This window comes from Oryctolagus cuniculus, chromosome 4 (genome assembly GCF_964237555.1).
Source record: "Oryctolagus cuniculus chromosome 4, mOryCun1.1, whole genome shotgun sequence".
NCBI lineage: Eukaryota > Metazoa > Chordata > Mammalia > Lagomorpha > Leporidae > Oryctolagus > Oryctolagus cuniculus.
In genome coordinates, this window is record NC_091435.1 from 173,994,110 (window position 1) to 174,017,641 (window position 23,532).

General features: G+C 61.4%; 1 protein-coding gene and 1 pseudogene across 1 annotated transcript in view; both read left to right on the forward strand.

Moving 5' to 3' along the window:
* ITGA9 (integrin subunit alpha 9) overlaps nt 1–23,532 on the forward strand; it is a 305,530-nt gene that overhangs the window by 233,860 nt on the left and 48,138 nt on the right. The window contains exons 19-22 of the mRNA XM_070073006.1: nt 7,644–7,730; nt 12,392–12,471; nt 16,857–16,946; nt 19,462–19,570. Of these exons, the coding sequence (XP_069929107.1) occupies nt 7,644–7,730; nt 12,392–12,471; nt 16,857–16,946; nt 19,462–19,570 (366 nt within the window). The remainder of the gene's footprint in view (nt 1–7,643; nt 7,731–12,391; nt 12,472–16,856; nt 16,947–19,461; nt 19,571–23,532) is intronic.
* LOC138849543 (U4 spliceosomal RNA) lies at nt 9,621–9,689 on the forward strand (annotated as a pseudogene).

Consider the following 23,532-nt stretch of genomic DNA (forward strand, 5'->3'; position numbering starts at 1 on the left):
ACGTAGGCCCCTGCCAGCCCTGTGGGAGACCTGGATGTGGCTCCAGGCTCCTGGCCTTGGCCTGGCCCACCCCTGGCCAGGGTGGTCACTTGGGAAGTGAACCAGCAGATGGAAGATCAATCGCTATCTCCCTAACTCTGCCTTTCAAATAAGTAAATAAATTTTTAATTGAAAAGTAAAATAAAATAACAGTGTATTTATTAATTTCTGACGTCCGAGAAGGGATCGAATGCCGGATGGGCGGCTTTAGGTGCCGATTTCCCTGCTGCTTCCCGAGAGGGTGTCCTGTCATCACACTTTTTCTTAGAGAATTCAGCACAGTGCCCAAGGACCATTTCTGTAATGCTCTAGTGTCTTCTCTTCTCTCTGTTGAAGTCTGTCTGCTGAAGCATCCCTTTTCCTTTTGATTTGCATTTATCTTGGGCTGGATTTTCCCCAAGCCGTCAGTTGTGTTTTTGTGGTGTGTTCTGGGATATCTCTTTCCCCTTTGGTGGGGATCAGCTCCGCGTGGCCCGGGAGCACATGTGCGGGTTAATCCGACCACAGGCTCCGTAGGGATGCCAGTGCATCCCGGGTGCCGTGTTCACCTGAATATGTCCTGTGACCAGAGAGTCTGCACCCAGACCCCCACTTCCAGAAACTCAGCACTGTCTCTGGGTCACTGACCCAGGGTCCGACCCCACCCACCAGCTCCACCATTGTAATGACAGTGTTGCTGTGGATTCGTTTCTGGGAGGAAGAGCATGGTGGGGGCAAGAGGCGCGGAGTCACCACACGGACCCCGGGAGTCAGGTGTAAGCGGGCCAGAGGCAAGCAGCCGCAGACTCATTTATTTCAGTTGCTACAGCAGCTTATATAGCCAAGACAGCCAATCTGGTCAAGGGGCAGTCTATGCCCTAATCAATCACACCCTGTTGCCAGGCAGTTTCTGAAGCCATCCAATCACAGCCTGTTGCCAGGCAGACTCCGTTGTCATGTGGTTTCTGAAACTATCCAATCACAGCCTGTTGCTAGGCAGATTCTGTTGCCAGTGGCCATCTTGGCATGGCCTTCTCATTCCACCACACAATGGAATGGTACACATTGCTTCTTCCACATGGCATCTTTCTCCCCAATCACCAAGGCTGCGTAAGGAAAGGAGCTCTAAAGTTGGCATCTTAGGCAGCGTCGACATCCAGGGTAATTTTTATTTATTTTTTTATTTTTTGACAGGCAGAGTAATTTTGACTTCAGCCTAATTGATCTGCCAGGCCAGATTTTATCAGGGCTGCGTGGTGGCCTGAGCGGTTTCCCCAGCATCACCTTCGCTGGGTTTTGGAGTAGATTTGCATGGTGTCGGAATCAGATAGGGGAGGTCTGCACTGCCTGGTGGTCAGGGACGTAGGTGGACAGCGTGGTCACTGGTCCCCACGCTCAGTCTCCTGGGAGCCTTACAATCGTCGGCCCTGCAAAAACGCTAAAGTTAACTTCTCTCTGCTCAAGTCAGCGCAGGCAGTGATGAACACAGACGGAACCGGAGCAGTCTCCTCTGTGTACTCCCTGCTGGGTTCTCAGTGCCCGGCCCCTCCCAAAGCACTGTCCACTGACCCGGCCCCTAAACTTGGGAGACAGCCTCCTGTAGCTCCATCTTCCCAGAACCGATTTTTAATTGAATTTGATATTTTTTAAGTGTAAGCAAGATGTTGTGAAGTGACTGTGGTGTGCTCACCTGGCTGCCAGGAGGGTTGAAGGCTCCACATGACCCTGATTTTCGAGGTCAGATGTGAGCTGAAACCTGGAGGACACAGGCACTGGTGTGGCCTTGGGTTGAGCGGTGCCCTGCAGGGCAGCTGTGGGGACGGCATCGCTGTGGTTAGAGCAGCTTTGTCTCAATAACCCACGAGTGTGCTTCCTTCCTGCAGGGAATTCCCCAGTAAATCGCTTGCACAATCATCCCCGTCTTAGATGCCCTCCCAGGTGGACCCCACCGCTGACGGCACTCTTCACAGGGGAGGCTGGGGGCTCACGGCACTCACCAAAGCCCACACTGTAGCACAGCAGGTTAAGCCGCCACTTGCAACGGTTCAAGTCCCGGCTGCTCCACTTCTGATCCAGCTCCCTGCTAATGTGCCTGGGAAGCAATGGAGGATGGCCCAGGTATCTTGGCTTGGGACACCTGAGGGAGTTCTGGGCTCCTGGCTTCAGCCTGGCCCAGTCCTGGATATTGTAGCTATTTGGGGGGTGAGCCAGTGGATGGAAGACCTCTCTTTCTTTCTGTCTCTGTCGCTCTGCTGTCAAGAGAATAAATAAATTACTTTTAAAAAGGCCACACTCTGATTGGCCTCTTCACTCCTTCAAAATCACAGATGTATGGGAGAGAGGGATATAGATGAGGACTTTTGGTCAAGGCAGCTTCAAAGGCCGCAGGAGGGCTCACAGTTACTGCAAGGTGTCCTGTCTGGGACAGCACCCGTGAGTATAGACGGAAGGGACTTAGCTCTCTCCTTCCTGGAGCCGTCTCCAGTTCTGCTAGTCCTCGCCAAGATTCTGCCAGGGTTTTGAAGTTTTGATTTGAGTAGGGTGGAAGAGAGACTTGGGACCATGGAAGAAATGCTGGCTCACATGTTGTTTTCTAGCACTTGAGAATCCGCACTCACAAACAACAGCTCTTGAAAAATGAATGCGAAGCGGTTCCAGAGTTAGCGGAGGAAGCCGTCGCCAGCCCTTCACACACGCGCGAGAGCTGGAGTCATCTGTGGGCAGGAAGCCTTCAGTTGCACGTGGGCCACAGTGCCTCTCGTGGACACAGGCCCATTCGCCAGGAGTTAGAGTCACTGCAGATTAACAGACGGGGCTCTCGGTAGCCTGGGCCGTTCGCAGCCTTTGCTTCTGGAGGGGGGACTGTGGGAGAGAAGCTGGTGGCAGGGAGCTGGCGACAGTGGAGTGTGCGTGCCGGTCTCTGGGCTGGGCTGTGTGGGGCTGGGGGCGGGCGGGGGGATAGTGGGAGCTGGCGACAGTGGAGTGTGCGTGCCGGTCTCTGGGCTGGGCTGTGTGGGGCTGGGGGCGGGCGGGGGACAGTGGGAGCTGGCGACAGTGGATCTCTGGGCTGTGTGGGGCTGGAGGCAGGCGGGTGGACGGTGGGAGCTGGCGACAGTGGATCTCTGGGCTGTGTGGGGCTGGGGGCAGGCGGGGGGACAGTGGGAGCTGGCGACAGTGGATCCTGAGTGCCGGTCTCTGGGCTGTGTGGGGCTGGGGGCTGGCAGGGGGACAGTGGGAGCTGGCGACCGTGGATCTCTGGGCTGTGTGGGGCTGGAGGCGGGCGGGGGGGACGGTGGGAGCTGGCGACAGTGGATTGTGCATGCCGGTCTCTGGGCTGTGTGGGGCTGGGGGCGGGCGGGGGGACGGTGGGAGCTGGTGACCGTGGATCTCTGGGCTGTGTGGGGCTGGGGCTGGCGGGGGGATGGTGGGAGCTGGCGACAGTGGATCCTGAGTGCCGGTCTCTGGGCTGGGCTGTGTGGGGCTGGGGGCGGGCGGGGGACAGTGGGAGCTGGCGACAGTGGATCTCTGGGCTGTGTGGGGCTGGAGGCGGGCAGGGGGACGGTGGGAGCTGGCGACAGTGGATCTCTGGGCTGTGTGGGGCTGGGGGCAGGCGGGGGGACAGTGGGAGCTGGCGACAGTGGATCCTGAGTGCCGGTCTCTGGGCTGTGTGGGGCTGGGGGCTGGCAGGGGGACAGTGGGAGCTGGTGACCGTGGATCTCTGGGCTGTGTGGGGCTGGGGGCGGGCGGGGGGACGGTGGGAGCTGGCGACAGTGGATCTCTGGGCTGTGTGGGGCTGGGGGCGGGCGGGGGGACGGTGGGAGCTGGCGACAGTGGATTGTGCATGCCGGTCTCTGGGCTGTGTGGGGCTGGGGGCTGGCGGGGGGACGGTGGGAGCTGGCGACCGTGGATCTCTGGGCTGTGTGGGGCTGGAGGCGGGCAGGGGGACGGTGGGAGCTGGCGACCGTGGATCTCTGGGCTGTGTGGGGCTGGGGGCTGGTGGGGGGACGGTGGAAGCTAGCGACAGTGGATCTCTGGGCTGTGTGGGGCTGGGGGCAGGCGGGGGGACAGTGGGAGCTGGCGACAGTGGATCCTGAGTGCCGGTCTCTGGGCTGTGTGGGGCTGGGGGCTGGCGGGGGGATGGTGGGAGCTGGCGACAGTGGATCTCTGGGCTGTGTGGGGCTGGGGGCTGGCGGGGGGACGGTGGGAGCTGGCGACAGTGGATCTCTGGGCTGTGTGGGGCTGGGGGCTGGCAGGGGGACAGTGGGAGCTAGCGACAGTGGATCTCTGGGCTGTGTGGGGCTGGGGGCGGGCGGGGGGATAGTGGGAGCTGGCGACAGTGGATCTCTGGGCTGTGTGGGGCTGGGGGCTGGCAGGGGGACAGTGGGAGCTGGCAACAGTGGATCTCTGGGCTGTGTGGGGCTGGGGGCGGGCGGGGGGATAGTGGGAGCTGGCGACAGTGGAGTGTGCGTGCCGGTCTCTGGGCTGGGCTGTGTGGGGCTGGGGGCTGGCGGGGGGACGGTGGGAGCTGGCGACAGTGGATCTCTGGGCTGTGTGGGGCTGGGGGCTGGCAGGGGGACAGTGGGAGCTGGCAACAGTGGATCTCTGGGCTGTGTGGGGCTGGGGGCGGGCGGGGGGATAGTGGGAGCTGGCGACAGTGGAGTGTGCGTGCCGGTCTCTGGGCTGGGCTGTGTGGGGCTGGGGGCGGGCGGGGGACCGTGGGAGCTGGCGACAGTGGATCCTGAGTGCAGGTCTCTGGGCTGTGTGGGGCTGGAGGCGGGCGGGGGGACGGTGGGAGCTGGTGACCGTGGATCTCTGGGCTGTGTGGGGCTGGGAGCAGGCGGGGGGACGGTGGGAGCTGGCGACAGTGGATCTCTGGGCTGTGTGGGGCTGGGGGCAGGCGGGGGGACGGTGGGAGCTGGTGACAGTGGATCTCTGGGCTGTGTGGGGCTGGGGCTGGCGGGGGGATGGTGGGAGCTGACGAGAGTGGATCTCTGGGCTGTGTGGGGCTGGGGGCGGGCAGGGGGACAGTGGGAGCTGGCGACAGTGGATCTCTGGGCTGTGTGGGGCTGGGGCTGGCGGGGGGATGGTGGGAGCTGGCGACAGTGGATCTCTGGGCTGTGTGGGGCTAGGGGCAGGCGGGGGGACAGTGGGAGCTGGCGACCGTGGATCTCTGGGCTGTGTGGGGCTAGGGGCAGGCTGGGGGACGGTGGGAGCTGGCGACCGTGGATCTCTGGGCTGTGTGGGGCTGGGGCTGGCGGGGGGATGGTGGGAGCTGACGAGAGTGGATCTCTGGGCTGTGTGGGGCTGGGGGCTGGTGGGGGGACGGTGGGAGCTGGTGACAGTGGATCTCTGGGCTGTGTGGGGCTGGGGGCGGGTGGGGGGACGGTGGGAGCTGGCGACAGTGGATCTCTGGGCTGTGTGGGGCTGGGGGCTGGCGGGGGGATGGTGGGAGCTGACGAGAGTGGATCTCTGGGCTGTGTGGGGCTGGGGGCGGGCAGGGGGACGGTGGGAGCTGGCGACAGTGGGTCTCTGGGCTGTGTGGGGCTGGGGCTGGCGGGGGGACGGTGGGAGCTGGCGACAGTGGATCTCTGGGCTGTGTGGGGCTGGGGGCTGTGCTCCAGTTCCCAGAGCAGCTCTCGCGTCGCTGCCCCCTGCGGCGCGAATGTCTGTTCTCTGCTGGGAGCCCCCCTGCTCTGAGCCCTGAGGTCCTCAGGATGGGCACTGGCAGCTCGGCCGCCCTGTGTCCTCCCCGCTGGACCTGGGCTGGGCTGACTCAGCTCCCCTCGGTCACTCAGAGTCCATTCTGACTCCTGGGCGGTAGCCGGGGGACCTGTGTGAACCGGCACCCGGGAGTGTTTGGGGCAGGGGGCTTGAAGAACGGCCTGGAGGAAGGGCTGACGGGTGTCCCTGACACCTTAAGTGAGAGCTTGGGCAGAGTGTGGGGGTGACACAGCCAAGGGGCGTTTGTAGAACCGCAGTGGGTGTGTCATGGGGGCAAGGGTGGGACCAGACAGAGAAGTAGGGGCCAGCGTGGTGCCGGGGGGGGGGGTGTGTTGTGGGTCAGTGTCACCGGGCAGCCTGCGGCAGCCCCAGGAAAGTAGCGCTCACAGCGGTGGCCCCACACACCTGCTGCCCCCTGGACGCTCCACCCAGGCCCCTCGGTCTCTGACTACTCAGACACGACTCCCGTCAACGGCGTGGCCTGGGATCTGCATTCTCACGGTGTACCTAAGGTGGTGCTACTGTAGGTGACCTGGGTGCCCGCCGGGGGGACGCTGGCTCAGGGCACAGGCAGCACCGGCCCCGGAATCTCTGCGAGTGGGGCTGAGCAGGCACTGGGGTCCTGTTCCACTGGTGCAGCGCCTGTGGGTCCTCCGTTGTGTTTTGGGGTGTGCGGGTTTTGTTTCGTTGCCTTCTAGGGAACATTCTGTTGATGTTCCTTTAACAGAGTACCTAAGAGCCGGGCCGGTGAAATTCACAGCATGGTCACAGCCGGCCAAATTCGAAAGAGAGCACTCCCAGCACCCGGGGACTCCCACCTCCCGCCTCCCCGGCTGCTGTCCTGGCCTCTAACCCTGTAAATTACTTACCTTAGTGCCTCTGTTTCTGTTTCTGTGTTTGATCAAGGCCACAGTGCGCTAGAATAGCAGCCTGTATGTATGTATGTATATATATATATATATATATATATATATACACACACACACACACACACACACACATATATATATATATAGCAAGTCCTGATGCAGGCCACAGTTCATTCACTGTCTGAAGCGCCGGCGTGCCGGGCTGCCGTCTTGGAAATCAGAGGGAGTGCAGGAGTGGCGTTTCAGACTGGAATCCAGTGTTTTGTTGTTGGCTGGAATTTCAGGACTCCGGAGGCGACGAGGAGGCAGGTTTCCGAGCCCACCGAGTCTGGATGCCAGTTCTTTCTAGCTTTGTCCCCGTCAACTCAATGACCCTGGGGACGTCCAGGAGCTCAGTGCACTTGAGGGTCGTGGCTTCAGAGGGTGTGCCCAGCATGGGCTCTGCTCCCTCTCCCTCCCCAAGAGCTGCCAGCAGCCTGGGACTCTCCGCTTGGCCGTCTTGGTTTGGCGTCCGCGACTCAGGCCCTGGGGGTGGTGAAGCCCCTCCTGACTCCCCCGTGTGCAAAGCCTGCCCTCCCTGTGCACCCACGCGGGAAGCCTTGCAGGTGGACAGCTCAGCCTCAGCTGCGTCAGGCTAGAGACAGGAGCCCCCTCCTAGGGTCGTGTCCTTGGGGGTCACCTCTCTCAGCAAGGTGGTGCAAGGCAGGATTAGGACGTGGAATGAGGAGGAGGCCAGAGAGGCGGCTTGGTCATCTCTTCTTCTGAATGCTTGATGCCGTTGAGCTTTGCCGGGTCCAGCTGGTTTCGCCAGGACGGGCCCAGGGCTTGGACTCAAAGCATTAGTTGAGAACGGGGAGTGGCCATCACTGTGCACCTGTCTTCCGACGGTGGGCACCCAGGTCAGAGGGCCGCACAGCCCGCCCCAGGCCGGCCGAGTGTACCAGGAAGCCCCTCTCCGCCAGGCCGGGCTCGCCGAGGCCGCCCCGCAGTGTCTTCCGGGCGGCAGCCCATCTGCCCGTGCCTTTTCTCTTCCAGGAGGAAATGGGTGTTTCCTGTGAGCTGCTGGAATCGGACTTCCTCAAATGCAGCGTGGGATTTCCTTTCATGAGGTCCAAGTCGAAGGTAAGAGGCAGAGTCGGGCTCTTCCGGCCCACCAGCCAGGGGCCCTGCAGCTGCCCCCCGGGGCTCCCACACATACACCCCTGCCTGCTGGAAGCCCTGCCACTCCCCTGTTCCCAGAGCCGCTGCCGCAACGCTGACCCACACGTTGCACCCCAGTGCGGAAGGCACACCCTGGCCTCTGTGCCTGGCAGGCAGCCCTGACTGGCCTTCCGACAGGGTTTTCCAGAACTTTCTATGCCCCCAAGATAACACAGGAGAAGACGTGGTCTGGGCTGGCGCCCACGGTCCTGTCTCCCCTGGGCACTCACAGTTCTTGAAGAAGCCTCTCAATATTCTGTAACAATGTGCTGGTTTAATTTTTAAAGATTTATTTATTTGAAAGGCAGAGTTACAGAGACGGAGGGAGAAGTCTCCCATCTGCTGGCTCACTCCCCAGATGTCCACAATGGCCGGGGCTGTGCCAGGCCAAAGCCAGGAGCCAGGAGCTTCCTCTGGGTCTCCCATGTGGGTGCAGGGGCCCAAGCACTTGGGTCATCCTCCACTGCTTTCCCAGGTGCATTAGCAGGGAGCTGGATAGGAAGTGGAGCACCCGGGACTCAAACCAACACCCCTATGGGATGCCAGCACTGTAGACTGTGGCTTGACCCGCTTTAGCACAGCACTGCTCCCTCTCATTTATTTTTTAAAAATAAAAGAAATTATATTGATATTGACAAGGAGACAGGTGTTCTGATCGTAAGCAGCAAGGCAGTGCAGCCCATGCAGGGCTGCGGGGAACGTTCGAGGACACAGTGGCGCTGGAGGCTGTGGTTTGGGGAGCAGCACCGGAGCCTTCGGAGCGGGTCTGCCTTCCGCAGTGCACGCTGCCTTCCCCGCTGTGATCCGATGCTTGGTCTCTGCCTCCCCTCCCCCCACCACTGCCCCAAAAGGAAGGTGGGGTCTCCCCGCTCCGCCTCTCTGGCCTGGGCCATAGAATCGGCTGGTGTTCCCGGCTGCTGCCTGGAGCTGTTCTGTGAATGAGTGGTGGGGACGCCAGGCCCGCTGAGCACCTGCTCAGAACTGCAGTGCTGTGGACACCTTCATCCCTCTGCTCTGTCGCTCGCTCCGGTCACCTTCACCCCAGGAGGAGGGAAGCCTCAAGAAGTGGCTCCCCAGGCCAGCGCTGCGGCGTAGCGGGTAAAACAGCCTCCAGCAATGCTGGCATCCCATCCGGACGCCGGTTCGAGTCCCGTGCGCTCCACATCTGTCCAACTCTCTGCTAATGCTCCCTGGGAAAGCAGTGGGAGATGACCCAAGTGCTTGGGCCCCGGCACCCATGTGAGAGACCTGGAAGAAGCTCCTGGCTGCTGGCTTCAGCCTGGCCCAGGCCTGGCTCTTGTGGCCCTCTGGGGAGTGAACCAGCAGATGGAGACCTTTCTCTCTCCCTGTCTTTCTGACTTGCAAATAAATAAATCTTTTTTTTAATTTTTTTTTTTTTTGACAGGCAGAGTGGACAGTGAGAGAGAGAGAGAGACAGAGAGAAAGGTCTTCCTTTGCCGTTGGTTCACCCTCCAATGGCCGCCGCGGCCGGCGCGCTGCGGCAGGCGCACCGCGCTGATCCGAAGCCAGGAGCCAGGTGCTTCTCCTGGTCTCCCATGTGGGTGCAGGGCCCAAGGACTTGGGCCATCCTCCACTGCACTCCCGGGCCACAGCAGAGAGCTGGCCTGGAACAGGGGCAACCGGGACAGAATCCGGCTCCCCGACTGGGACTAGAACCCGGTGTGCCAGCGCCGCAAGGCGGAGGATTAGCCTAGTGAGCCACGGCGCCGGCCAAATAAATAAATCTTAAAGAAAAAAAAATAGAAGAAGCAGTAGCTCCCCTTACAAAATGGATTGCATGTAGCAGGCCGAAGGTTTGCGCAGTGGCAGTGTCGGAGCCAGTGAGGTTTACCCGAGGCGTGACTGTTGCTACTTGAGAGCGGGTGGGGTGGGTGGGTGGGGGGGTGGGGGAAGGAGGCGGGCTCTGAGCGCCGTGAGATTGCTATAGCAGCGAGCGCGGCCCGCACATCCACTCCAGCTGAAATCCCGAGTAACAGAGAACGGACGTAGATGAAAACCGCAAGGGTGGCCACTGTGGGGTGAATTCAGGATTTGGAGTCACAGCTCAGCCCGAGCTGCATCCTGCCCCCTCTGGTGCACTGTCCCAGGCTGCCCAGGTCTGCCAGCTTTCGAGACGTTCCGACTTCCAGGAGGTGACGGAGCCCGGGGTCTCCACGTTCCAGACCACCTGTCAGACGACACGAGCGGCTCACTTCGAATGCCCATGTGTTGTCACGGCCAGCACGGCCAGTTTTTGAGTGTTTTTTTTTTTTTTTTAAGGTTTCTTTATTTGAAAGGCAGAGTGACCGGGAGGGAGGGAGGCAGAGACAGAGGGAGAGAGGGATCGATCTTCCATCTGCTGGTTCACTTTCCAAACGGCTGGGGCTGGGCCGGGTAGAAGCCAGGAAATTGGAACTCAACCCGATCTCCCACATGAATGCAGGGGCCCACACACGTGGGCCGTCATCCGCTGCTCTCCCAGGCTCGGCGGTAGGGAGCCCGGTAGGAAGCAGAGCAGCCGGGACGCCAGCCAGCACTGCGGTGTGGGCCCCAGCGTCGCAGGCAGCAGCGCCCGTCTGCTCATCCGCCTTGGGGCCCTCTGCCCTCCCAGGCCTCTGTCTGGGATTTCGGCTTCTCGATCAAGTGTTTTGCCTCTCATCTCCCTCTGATCTTTGGTGAGGTTGGTTCTGATTCCCTGCCAGTCCCGACTCTTCACCGGGACAAAGCCCCAGGCTCGGCCTTCCTGCCATCCAGCCCCGCCTCCTGTGTCGTTCCAAGCCCCCTCCGCGTCCGCCGCCATGGCCCACTGCAGCGCGTCCTGGAAGGGGGGTCCGTGCCGCGGCAGCTGCCAGCCCAGTGCCCGGCGCTTCCAGGTTGCGGTCAGCTCAGGGGGACCCAGAGTTGCAGAACCCAGACGGTTTCCTAGAATCCATCGTAGTGGAACCACACGTAGGTAGTAGATGCATCACAGGCCTCTCAGAGCTTGGTGGAATTCAGGAGCCGTCTTATCTAAGCTCCTCTTTCCACTGAATGCTAAGAAGTTGAGTGTCTTGGTCAAGACCACACAGTCTGTGGTAGAGCCCACACGTAACCCCTTCCCCGGGTCCTTCCCACACCCGCACCTGCCTGGCTTGTAATGATGGGAACCGTTTGCCCACAGGCGTGGGTCGGGGCGGTGCACCAAGATGACAGAACTGAACCCTGCTTTGGGGACTGGCATTTGGCCTCGTGGTTAGGATGCCCCCGCCCCATGCCTGGGGTGCCCCCTCCCAGCTCTGCCTCCTGCCCTCGGCTAACGCAGACCCTGGGGGTAGTTAGGTCCGTGCCCCCCAGACAGGAGACCTGGATGGAGCTCTGGGCTTCAGCCTCGCCCAGCCCCAGCTCTCATAGGCACTGGGTCTGAGCTGGTGGACGGGGGCTCGTGTGCGCTCGCTCACCCTCTGCGTGCCTGTCTCTGCCTCTCAGACAAATGGGCAAAAAATTGTAAAAACAAAAGGGTTCCTTCCTTTTCATTATGCTCATTTAAAAAACTTTATTTATTTACTTAAAAGGCAGTTTACAGAGAGAGGAGACAGAGGGAAAGGTCTTCCATCTGCTGGTTCACACCCCAGATGGCTGCAATGACCAGAGCTGGACCAAGCTGAAGCCAGGAGCCAGGAGCTTCTTCCTGGTCTCCCACATGTGCGCAGGGGCCCAAGCACTTGGGCCATCCCCCACTGCTTTTCCAGGTACAGTAGCAGGGAGCTGGATCAGAAGTGGAGCAGCCGGGACTTGACCCTTTGACTACAAGGGATGCCAGCGTCATAGCAGCGGCTTTCTACGCTGCGCCACAGCACTGTCCCTCCCGTTATGCTCATCTTATGACTGCCTCCTACTTGAGGCAAGTGGCCTCGGAATCCCCATCTCAGATGCTGGTAATAATGATATAAATTGTGCTGTCAAATAATCCTTAGGGGCAGCTGGTGGTGTGGGCAGCGGGTTAGGCCACCCCTTGTGACGCCTGCATCCCATCTTGTGGGCGCAGGTGTGAGTCCCGGCCGCTCCACTTCCCATCCAGCTCCCTGCTAATGTGCCTGGAAAGGCAACGGAAGTCGGCCCAAGTGTGTGGGCCCCTGCGCCCACGTGGGAGACCCGGATGGAGTCGCTGCCTCCTGGCGTCAGCCCGGCCATTGTGGCCATGCGGGCAGCAAACCAGCGGATGGAGGATCCCTTTCTCCGTGTCTCTCTGCCTCTCAGATAAATAAAATACACCTTTAAAAAGATAATCCTTGAGAGAACGGGGCAGGAAAAATAGCAGGCAGATGTCACAGATGGTCTGATATGCGGTGTGGCAAAAGCCAGGTGTCTTCAGAGCAGGGAGACTGGGGAAGGCCTCTTCAGGGCCACTTCCCGCAGAGACGTCTGTGAGCAGAGGCAGCCGCCCTGCCCCACGAGCCTCGGGCTCCCCGCTGCCCTTCGACCCCGGGCCCGGCAGAAACGTTGGCATTCGGCATCGGAAGCACGCGCGTGGGAAGTGAACCTGCAGGGGGCCCTGCTGGGGCTCGGGTGCCTGCCGGGCCAACGGTCGCTTTCTTCCCGCCTAGTACGACTTCAGCGTGATCTTTGACACGAGCCACCTGTCTGGGGACGACGACGTGCTCAGCTTCATGGTCACAGCTCAGAGGTAAGGGGCTGGACACTCATCTTGCAGAGATGCAAGTTCTCCGGGACCAGGGCGGGACGCGGCCTGGCCACGCCTCCACGGCCCCCAGGATGCCGAGGCGGGCAGAGCAGCCGCGTGCCACAGCCGCGAGCCTCTGCGTGGGGCAGGCCCTCCCGGAGGGTGGCCCAGCACTGCCTGCGTCCTGGCCGCTTCAGAGCCAGCCAGGATGCAGCCAGTCCCGGGTGAAGGTCCCAGGGCCGCAGGGCTGGTCACTGTGCGGCTGCAGCTTCCCTTCCTCACGTGTGCTGTGAGGATTGTCAGCCAGGGACCTGCTGCACCTGCAGGCCCCGCCCGAGCCGGTGTGCACAGGCCCCAGGTACCCTCTTTGCAAGAGGGAGGCCACATAGATGGCTAGGGAGGGAGACGGTGGGGTGGTGACTCCACTACCTCTGGAGTGTGCACCTGCCCCCTCCTGTACCACCGTGGGTGCTCCACGGGGCCGCTGGGGGCTCCTGCATGCAGCACGCCAGAACCCGCCCGTGCCTTGAAGTCACCTCTGGGGAGCCAGCAGCCGCAGCTCAGGCGGAGGGAGAGGCCCTTGGGCGGGAGAACAGGAGGATGAGCTTTGATGGGGGGTGGTCGGATCCCCGGGGCAACCTCTTCATTTAAATCTTCCTTGGGAATGATTTCAGCGTAGTAGAAGTGTTGGGAGACTGGTGCAGGGAACCCCGATGAGTTGTCGCCCGCGGGCGCCCAGTGCTGCCAGTTGTCCTCCTGTCTGATGGTTCTCGTCCTACATATATGTTTTCTGAAAGTAGAGTTGCAGAAATCACGGCCCTGGATCGGCAAACAGCCAGCGTGCGTTTCCCAGGGACGGGGCTGCTGTCTGAAGGGGCGCCAATCCCACTGTCAAATTCAGGAGCTAACATAGACCCAACACGTCATCTGACGTACTGCTCATCTCTCCTTATACCACTCATCCCAGTAACGTCTTTGCAGCCACCTTCTCACTGGTCCACGAGATGTGGACATCTGCTGTTCATATTATTCTGAAGATCACGTGACTCTCGTTCACGTAAAACAACCATGATCTAATGGGAACACACAAAGTGACAGAGAGTGGAGCCGTTCCCACGGCTGGAGCCCAGCAGGGAGGGCTGCGGGGGGGGGGGGGGGGGGCGGGGCTGGCCTCGAAACAGAGGCGTCTGCTCCCAGGCTGCAGCGACACAGCCACAGGGAGGGCGCGTGTGCACCTGCTCCGTCACATCACAGAGGTGATGGGCAGGGGAGGGAAGCCGGGACTCGAACTGCTACAGAGGGAGGGCGCACACCAGGCCAGTGGAAGATGGGCCCAGGCCAGGAGGAGGCCAGGGCGGTCCCAGGCCAGGAGGAGGCCAGGTAGCCTCAGAAATCCGCACTGTTTCTAACAGCAGGGAGGGGCCCCTGAGAGGTTGGGAGAGGGGAGCGACTGACGCAGTGCAGTGACCTGACCGCAGAGCCCGAGCTTGTCGAAGGCGGTAAGAGCAGGGAGATCCCCGCTCAGACGCGTCCACCTGCTCCCCTGGTCCTTCCCCCCAGACGCCCCCATGTTCCTGAGGAGGAACACGACACCAGAGGGCGTGCCCGTCTACAGTAGGAAACCGCCTGCCTCCCAGCCGCCTTCCTGGCTCGGAGCAGGTGGGCAGCCAGCAGCGTGACGGGGAGGCCCTCCCTCCTCTGCCAGCGGCACATGTCCCCCAGGCCGGGGTCCTCCGTCCCCGGGTGCACGCCGCACTCACCTGGGGACCTTTAACCACTGCCGCCACCTGGTCCACCCACGGAGACCCCCACGTAATGGGGCAGGGTGAGAGCTGGGCACGGGGGCCTTGGGAAAGACTCCTCAAGGGGACCTGGGAACAGCCGAGGCGGGCATCGCCGTCCACAGTCCCCGAGTCTGCGCCAGGCACGCGGTCACTCAGTAGGCCTCTGTTAGGCGCCTGCTGTGTACCAGTTGCTCTGCTAAGCTCTGGGCACAGAAGAGGATGCCAGCAGCCTGCTGAGCAAAGAGTAGCCCCTTGGTACCTTAACGTCCTACACAGCCTCGGGGGGCCCTGAGGCTTCGGAGTCCCCGGCGTCACGGCCGTGGAGGGGGCCGTGCTGCCTTGTAGGCACACAGGAGACTCCGGCGCGGGTTCTGTGCAGGCCTGGGGGAACTCCGGGCCTCCTGCCCCAGAGAGTGCTCACCCGCAGCACGTGACTCCCTGCTGGGCGGACAGAGCCTCTAAGCCCCTTGTCTGGAAAGCCACAGAGCCCCTTCTCCCATCACCGCCTTTTGCAGGGCTCCTGGCCGCTGCTGGAGTGAGGCGGCGTGAAGCTGAGACCAGGCCCTGGCAGGCCTCCCAGCTCCTGGGCTGCAGAAGGCCTGGGGGCCTTTGATGTTGAGGGCTTTATCTCAGCTCTCCAACCCGGCTCATTCGGGAGCCATTCCCTGACAGATGACGCTGGCCCCGAGCTGCCAGCAGCCACAGGTGGCCGGACAAATGGCAGAGCAGAAGGCGGCTCTCCCAGCGGAACCTGTCACTCAGAACTGCCTGGCAGGATGCTGGGCGGGAAGGGACAGCCCAGGGCGGTGCCGCGGCCTGACGAGTGGCCTGAGGCTTTTATCAGCCCTTGGGAGAGCAAGAGCAAGCCGCCTGGGCACCTGACCCCGTGCTCCTGCGCACGGTGGCCGCCCTGGGAGGGCCTGCTGTCATCCCAGATGTGGAACCCGCCGGGTCAGAGTTCCAGGGCGCCACTGTTTCAGAACAATGGGAGGCGAGGGGTGGGAGCCTATTAAGTGTGGGTGCCACTCAGCACTTGAGGGTGGAGAGGAAGGGGCAGAGGGGGAGGGCGTGGTGTGGACAGGAACTCTGCAGATGCACAGGGCGGGTGTGGTGGGAGTGGTGAGGGCGAGCTCTGGTCAGGCCCCACCGCGTCTGGAGCACCTGGGTTCCACCAGGACGCCCCCTTCACCCCGAGAGGCTGAGCCAGGCGTCAGTGGCAGGTTCACAGCCCACACCCAGCAGGGAGGCCTTCCCAGACCAGCCCTTCCCTGGGAGAGAAGCACAGCTCACACCGGAGATTTCACACACGAGTCTCCTCCCTCCTCCCTCCTCCCTCCTCCCTCCTCCCTCCTCCCTCTCACTCTCCTCTCCCTCCCTCCCTCTCACTCTAACTCTCCTCTCCCTTTCTCCTCTCCCTTCCTCCCACCTTCCCTCCCTCCTTCTCTCCCCCCTCTCCCTCCCTCCTCTCCCTCCCTCCTCTCCCTCTCCCCTCCCTCTCCCTCTCCCTCTCCCTCTTCTCCCCCTCTCCCCCTCTCCCCCCTCCTTCTCTCCCTCTCTCCCTCCTCCTTCTCTCCCTCTCTCCCTCTCCTCTCCCTCTCTCTCCTGCTTCCTCTGCTGCTCCTCCTCCCTCGCTCCGTCCCCCACCCGGTATCAGGTGGAGTCACACCCAGAGGGCTCTGGTCTGGAGTCCAACCCCACTGGTGGAAACCTCAGCCCTGTCCAGTTGACACTGGGCCGTGGCAGGTGGTGACCTAACCCATCTGACGGCGCCTTGCCTGTCAGAGGTGGGGCCCCTCTCCCTCTGGGGTCACGCAGAAGCCTCCGAGCGCGTGCTGGGAGGTGACCCAGAGTGCCCGCCCCTAGGAGCCGCTGCCCCACCACAGGAGAATGCCCCTCTGTGCCTCCTCACCCTGACGAGTGTCCCGGGCGTGCAGAGCAGCGGCCTACGCAGCAAGAGGAATAGTGATGTTCGCCATGACAGGGAGGCTGGGCCCTCACGCCTGGGCCTGGCTGTCCACGGGTGACGGGCGATGGCATAGGTGGCGGGGACGTGCCGGGGGACTGCCGAGGCAGTGCCCGGCCTCGCCGTGCTGGTGCTGCTAATGGGACCAGCACTGGCAGAGGTAGTGCATGTCCTGGGTGCCTCCCCTCCCCTCCCCTCACCCCCACTGGACAGTCTCCGCCCCCAGCACCTGCCCCACTGCTGACACTTTCTCTGCCCGGTGCCCACTCTGGGTGAGAGGGCCGATGCCACAAGCTCAGGCCCCCGGGACCACTGGCGGCAGGCTGGCACCCGTGTCCTCCCACAGAGAGGGGCTCTGTGCTGTATCCGAGTCCCCCAGGAGACACAGCCCCAGTAGCCAGTGGCACAGAGCCCCCCTCCTCTCTCCCCTGCCTGCCTCTCTTCTCACCTCCCTGCGGGTACACCCGGGGATGGCCTCCCAGACAAACACCCTGCCCTCCCGCCTTTGTGCGTAGAAGTAGGACAGCCAGGGACCTGCTGTGGCTCAGGGCAGAGGACGAGTCCGGGGCAGGCTGCCCAGGGAGGGCGGGGGAGCCTGCAGAGGTGTGGCCAGGGCTCACCTGTCCTCTGTCCCCACGCAGTGGCAACGTGGAGCGCTCCGAGTCCCTGCACGACAACAGCCTCACGCTGACGGTGCCGCTGGTGCACGAGGTGGACACGTCCGTCACCGGGTGAGTGGCCCTCGGACTCCGGGGCGCCCCTGGGCTCGTCTCCTGCTCCCCTTCCTCCCAGCCTGGAGAGGCAGGGCTCGTACCCCTCCCCCACCTGTTCCTCCTCTGTGCCAGCTCCCCACCCCGGCATAGGTCTGAAGTTCTTGGACACCGTCAGGTAGCAGACGGCGTGGTGCCTGGACTCAGACTCTCAGCTGGAGGCCGAATGCCAAATGCGTACCAAGTGCTGGCCCCCGGGAGGGCTGTCCTGCTGATGAGTGGCAGAGTTGGCCCTGGCTCTGTGTGCGAGGGGAGCAGGCGGGAGCCGTGACCCAGGCCGTGCCGTCTGAACGGGAGAGGTCCGCAGCCACTTGGGCCGCTGCCCTTGTTGGAAAGCAGGGCTGTGGTTTGCAGGCCGCGTGGACCCCGAGCAGCCCCGGGTCTGTTGTCAGCCAAAGTGCTGGCCTGGAAAAGCGAGAACTCGGTTGCTGTTGGGGGCCCTGGGAAGCAGAGCAGGTCCCCGTTGCTGGAGGGAGAAGACGTGCGTGGTTCACTTAGCTGATGCGAGGCCCCTGGCTGGGGCCCACAGCACGCGGCGCTCTCTGGAGGTCCACAGTGGTGCACTTGTCAGTTCTCAAGTGCTCTGACCTTGGCGGGAGCGGGCGCGTTGGTGCGTGGCGGGAGGCGCCTCTGCGCGCCGGCTCGGCTCTGCCGGGCTGGGAGGGCGCCAGGCAGCCAGTCTGGGCGTTCCCGCTCCCGAGCCCTTGACGTTTTCATCACATCACATTTTTCAGACGTGAGGCACTGGTGGAATATATTTGCAAATTAGCATCTATGCGCCTCTGTTCGCAGCTCTGTTTCTAACAGTTTATTTCTTCGTCCCAGCAGAGGCGCAAGTGACATACACCCAGAAGCCAGCCCCGCCCTTGGGGACAAAGAGAAAACACTCCACCCACCCCCGCACACACACACCACACACACACACACACACACACACACGCCACAGAGGCGACCTCCTTGTTAGGTGTTAACAGCCCCCGATGCAGCCATCGCTTAGACAAACTGGTCCACCTGGGCTGTTTCCAGGAAGTGCAGCAGGGTGGGTTTAGATGAGCCGGCTCTCGCGTCGGCCAGTGCTGGGAACGCGCCACTCTGTGAGAATAAAGCACTTAGCTGAAGGAGGCGGTCCTGTCTTCTTGGACCTGCTCCCGCCAGTCTTCCATTGCTCTGTTTTGGCGAGCAAGCCGCGGCTAGCGTCTGGAGCCCTGGTTGGGCTGGGAGCGACGCATGAGCTGCGTCCCGGGGCCGGGAAGGGGAGGAGGGAGGGTTTGACACAGAAGCATTAAAGCATTGCTCCAAACCCAGCTTGAGTTCTGGCCACGCACGCTGCCGCTGGTTGAAATCCGAGGGCTATCGCTGAGCTGACTTAGCTTTCAAAGAACTGCACCGGGCCAGCGCTCGGAGCCAGGAGCTCCATCCGGGTCTCCCGCAGGGGTGCAGGGGCCCAGTCAGTGAGCCATCTCCCCTGCCTCCAGGGTCTGTGCTAGCAGGAGGCCACAGTCAGGAGACAGCGCCAGAGACTGGACCCAGATCCTCTGACATGGGATAAGGAAGCTGGGAACCAGGAGCTTCTTCCGGGTCTCCCGTGGGGGTGCAGGGGCCCAGGCACTTGGGCCATCCTCCACTGCTTTCCCAGGCCACAGCAGGAAGCTGGATCGGCCGTGGAGCAGCCGGGATCTGATACAGGATGCCGGCTCTGCAGGTGCCGGCTTCACCCACTGCACCACGGCGCCGGCCCCAAAGGGAGCCTTAAACGGTGTCTTCACTGTAGGCTGAATGTCCTCCCCTGTTAGGGCTTTCAGTGAATTTGTCACCGAATAAGTTTCTGACTGCCAAATGTTCATTTATATTTATTTCATGTATAGAATCTTTTATAGATGACAAGACAGAAAATGTCTGATTGTATAATCCAGTTTTAAAACAAAGACCAGGCCAGCGCTGCGGCTCACTAGGCTAACCCTCCGCCTTGCGGTGCCGGCACACCGGTTTCTAGTCCCGGTCGGGGCGCCGGATTCTGTCCTGGTTGCCCCTCTTCCAGGCCAGCTCTCTGCTGTGGCCCGGGAGTGCAGTGGAGGATGGCCCAAGTGCTTGGGCCCTGCACCCCATGGGAGACCAGGAGAAGTACCTGCGCCGGCCGCGGCGGCCATTGGAGGGTGAACCAATGGCAAAGGAAGACCTTTCTCTCTGTTTCTCTCTCTCACTGTCCACCTTGCCTGTCAAAAAAACAAAACAAAACAAAAACAAAAACAAAAACAAAACAAAACAAAACAAAAAAAAGCTGCCTTAGGCTTCCTGGCTTTGGCAGTGCGATCCTGGTCCGTGTCTGCCTGTATCTTGTGGCGGGACCCGAGGTGGAGGCGAGGCGGGCAGCCTCCGTGTCCAGTGCAGAAGTGGCGCCCGTGTGGGCCTGGGCGGGGAGCCTGCAGGAGGCAGGCCCGGCTGGGTTCCAGGACGACCCCACGCTTTCCTCCTCCAGAGCACCGTCCCCAAGCTCCTTCGTGTACGGCGAGAGTGCGGACACAGACAGCCTCACCCAGCTGGGCGACCTCGAGTGCCAGTTTCAGCCGATCAACGTCACCCTGCAGGTACCCGCCCCTGTTGCTGGGGGGGGGACGGAAGGGCCGGGGTGGGGGGAGGCAGCGGAGGGGCTGGGCTGTTCCCAGGAGAGGCCCTTCCCAGCCGGGTGGGCCGGGGTATGTGTGTGCGCACGCGTGTGTTTAGGGGAGTGTGAGTGTGCATATGTGTATTGTGTGTATGTGCGTGTATATGTGTATATATGTGTGTATTGTGTGTGTTTATGTGTCTGTTATATGTGTATGTGTTACATATGTGAGTGTATGTGTGCATGCGTTTACATATGTGGGTGTATGTAGGTATGTGTGTTAATGTGTGTTGTGTATCTGAGTGTATATGTGTGCATGTGTGTTTACATGCATGTATGTGTTTACTTGTATTCACGTGTGTTGTGTTCTGTATGTGTGTATATGTATGAATGTGTTTACACATGTGTATTGTGTGTGTTCATGTGTGTTTACACATGTGTGTTTACAAGTGTGAATGTGTTCACGTGAGTGTGAGAGAGAGCGTGTTAGTGTCTGTGACCACACACACGTGTGGACCCCTCTACGCGTCGGGACTCGGGAGGGGAACTTCGCGATGACCATCAGCCTCCGCGAGTGGCTGTGGACGGTGAGGCCGCGTCCTGGCCCAGGCAGACCCGTGAGGTCCCGTCCGTGTTCTCCCTGGTTCTCCTCTCACGTGCAGGGGAGTCTGGGAGGGCTCGGGGCCTCCCCCTCCTCCTGGGCCCAGCCCTCACCCGGGACCAGCCTTGCGCAGCTGGGGTAAGAGCCGGTCCCGCCCTGAGCTGTGGCTGGCTCACCTCCACGGGGTCCACGCCACGTGGCTGTGCACGTGGAGAAGTCGCTGTCCCTTCTCCTACCTGGGGGTCCACAAACCAACTCTGAGGAGCAGCAGGAAGTACAGAAGGCCGTGGGGCCCCCAGGCCACCGCACCCTCCCGCCCGGCCCCTCGATGGGCAAACACAGGGAAGTGGGGGCCCAGCAAAGAAAGCGTGACCGGGAGAGGCGCGTGGCCCCTGTGGCCGGAGGAGCTGAGGATGACATGATGCGGGAGGGGCTCCACTCGCCCGTCAGACACCGGGGTCCACACCTCCGGCTCCGACGGCCCCCCGCCTCTCCCTCCTTGCCCCTAGAGGGTGGTTTCCTGCTCCGGCCTTCACGGCTATGGCCAGGGGATTTTCTGTGCTTCCCCCGTGGCCTCTCCTGAGTGGCTTTGGGGATGATACGTAGCGCTGGGGTGATGGTGCAGAGGCGGAGCAGTGGAACATGGCGGGCTCTCGCCGACAACGCGCTTCCTCCCAGGGCGTTCCCGAGGCAGGGACCCCAATGCGTGACGGGTACCATGTGTCTGGCTCCGAGAGGATGCGCCCCGGCCGGCCGAGCCCCGGCTGCTTCCACCGTCCTGGATTTACAGGGCGGGGGCGGGGCGGGGGACACAAAGAGACCTCTGTGTTTCCCAGTTGCTTCAGACCTCGGGGATTTTTTTTCCTTTGCTTTTTGTAATCGGATAGAAAAGAGATAACGACGGATGGATTTCTCTCGTTTTAACGGTTTACACGCTCCCCCACTCTTAGGGTTTTTAGATATCTTGTGGTCACAGATACAATCAAGAAAATGGCTTAGACGGTTCACATAACAGGGCGCAAGGAAGAGGGTGAGTGTTGAAAGAAGACAAGAAAGGCCGTTATGCAAAAGAGAAGGGGGGTCCTTGTCACCCTCTTGAGAAAAAAAAGCAATCGGAGAGCTTTCGCTTCACCTTCCCATTGCAGGGACTGAGTCGGGATTCAGGCCAACAGCTCTCCTCACCGGGAAGGCCCTGGGCACCCGACTGCTCAGCCCAGCGATCGGCTGGGGTGGGGGTGGGGAGCATGCGCCCTGGGCTGGGACAGCGGCTGCCCTGTGGGGTGGGTAGCGCTGCCTCGGCGGCACAGGGACCCCTGAGTTGGCAAAGCCCAGTGTCTCCCCCAGAGCTCTCTGCCCGCCCGTTCTCTGCTGTCATTGTCATCATTCGCGGTCGCCCTGTAGGAAGGTCACTGGGGAGGTGGGGACAGTGGAGGCGGGGAGGGGCCAGGGTCAGGAATGGGCTGCCTTACTCCCCTTATTCCCGTAACATCACCTGAAGACCACAGGCTTTCTTCCACGTCAGCATGTTTTCTGTTTTCAAACGTCTGCTGTGCCGTAAGCTACACAGTGACTTAAACACTCTGCTCAAATGCTCACGGAAGAAACGCAGGTGTGCTCGTCTCGCTCCTTATATTTTTCATAGTGTGGTTTTTTTTTTTTTTTTTTTTTTTTTTTTTTTTTTTTTTGACAGGCAGAGTGGACAGTGAGAGAGAGAGAGACAGAGAGAAAGGTCTTCCTTTTGCCGTTGGTTCACCCTCCAATGGCCGCCGCGGCCAGCGCGATGCGGCCGGCGCACCGCGCTGATCCGATGGCAGGAGCCAGGAGCCAGGTGCTTTTCCTGGTCTCCCATGGGGTGCAGGGCCCAAGCACGTGGGCCATCCTCCACTGCACTCCCTGGCCACAGCAGAGGGCTGGCCTGGAAGAGGGGCAACCGGGACAGAATCCGGTGCCCCGACCGGGACTAGAACCCGGTGTGCCGGCGCCGCAAGGCGGAGGATTAGCCTAGTGAGCCGCGGCGCCGGCCCATAGTGTGTTTTTAAGAGAGAGAGAGAATCTCCGTCTGCTAGCTCATTCCCCGGATGCCCGCAGCAGCCAGGGCTGGCGAGGTCAGAGCCAGGAGCCCAGGACCCCATCCAGGTCTCCCGCGGGGGAGGCAGGGGCCCAGCTAGGTCAGCCGTCGCCCGCTGCCCCAGGGTGTGCGTTCCAGGGAGCAGGTCAGAAGCAGAGCCAGGACTTGAACCCAGGCACTGCCCCAGGGTGTGCGTTCCAGGGAGCCGGTCAGAAGCGGAGCCAGGACTTGAACCCAGGCACTGCCCCAGGGTGTGCGTTCCAGGGAGCAGGTCAGAAGCAGAGCCAGGACTTGAACCCAGGCACTGCCCCAGGGTGTGCGTTCCAGGGAGCAGGTCAGAAGCAGAGCCAGGACTTGAACCCAGGCACTGCCCCAGGGTGTGCGTTCCAGGGAGCCGGTCAGAAGCAGAGCCAGGACTTGAACCCAGGCACTGCCCCAGGGTGTGCGTTCCAGGGAGCCGGTCAGAAGCGGAGCCAGGACTTGAACCCAGGCACTGCCCCAGGGTGTGCGTTCCAGGGAGCAGGTCAGAAGCGGAGCCAGGACTTGAACCCAGGAACTCCCAAGTGGAGTCTCAGCCCCTGTGCCAAGTGCTGTTGAGCTTCTTCATGGAGACACAACACTGCGTCGACCCTTGAGAGACTTTTTGGCATCCAGAGTCAAAGTATTTCCCCCTTTGAAAAATAGCGTGGTCGTCCGGGGGCAGCTCTGCAGAGGGTCCGCATTCCGACATCTGTTGAGAGTGAACACAGTCCCCGCCCACAGGAACTGCCAATCAGAACCCCTCGTCCCTGCCCGCCCTGCAGAGCCCAGCGGAGGCGGGACTTTCCTCCCAGCGCTGTCTGGGCTGTCAGTGGCGGCGGGCTCGCCTCTCCTGCAGTTGCTCTTGATAAGTTCTGTTCCTTTTAATCAAGGATTGGCAACCGCCACTCGTCCGCTCTTTTTTCAATCTCTTTTGGCTTTGCGCAACTATTGCAAAATAAATAAAGCCCCAGCTGCCCAGGGAAGAGCTGCTGGAGCCCGATGCTGCCACCGTCCGTCCTGGGTGAAGACCTGGTTAGATTTACGGCTCTGCCCTGCCAACCACAACTTCAGAGGTGCCTGGAAGCCGAGCCCTCGCTCTCACCCCCAGGCCCCCAAGCAGCATCTCCTACCCATCTGCCACTCGTCTTTCTTAAAAATGAAAGCTAAATAAAAGATGAGTAATCTTAAAAAGTAGCATCTAGAGCTGGCACTGTGGCATAGTGGGCTAAATCATCGCCTGCGATGCTGGCATCCC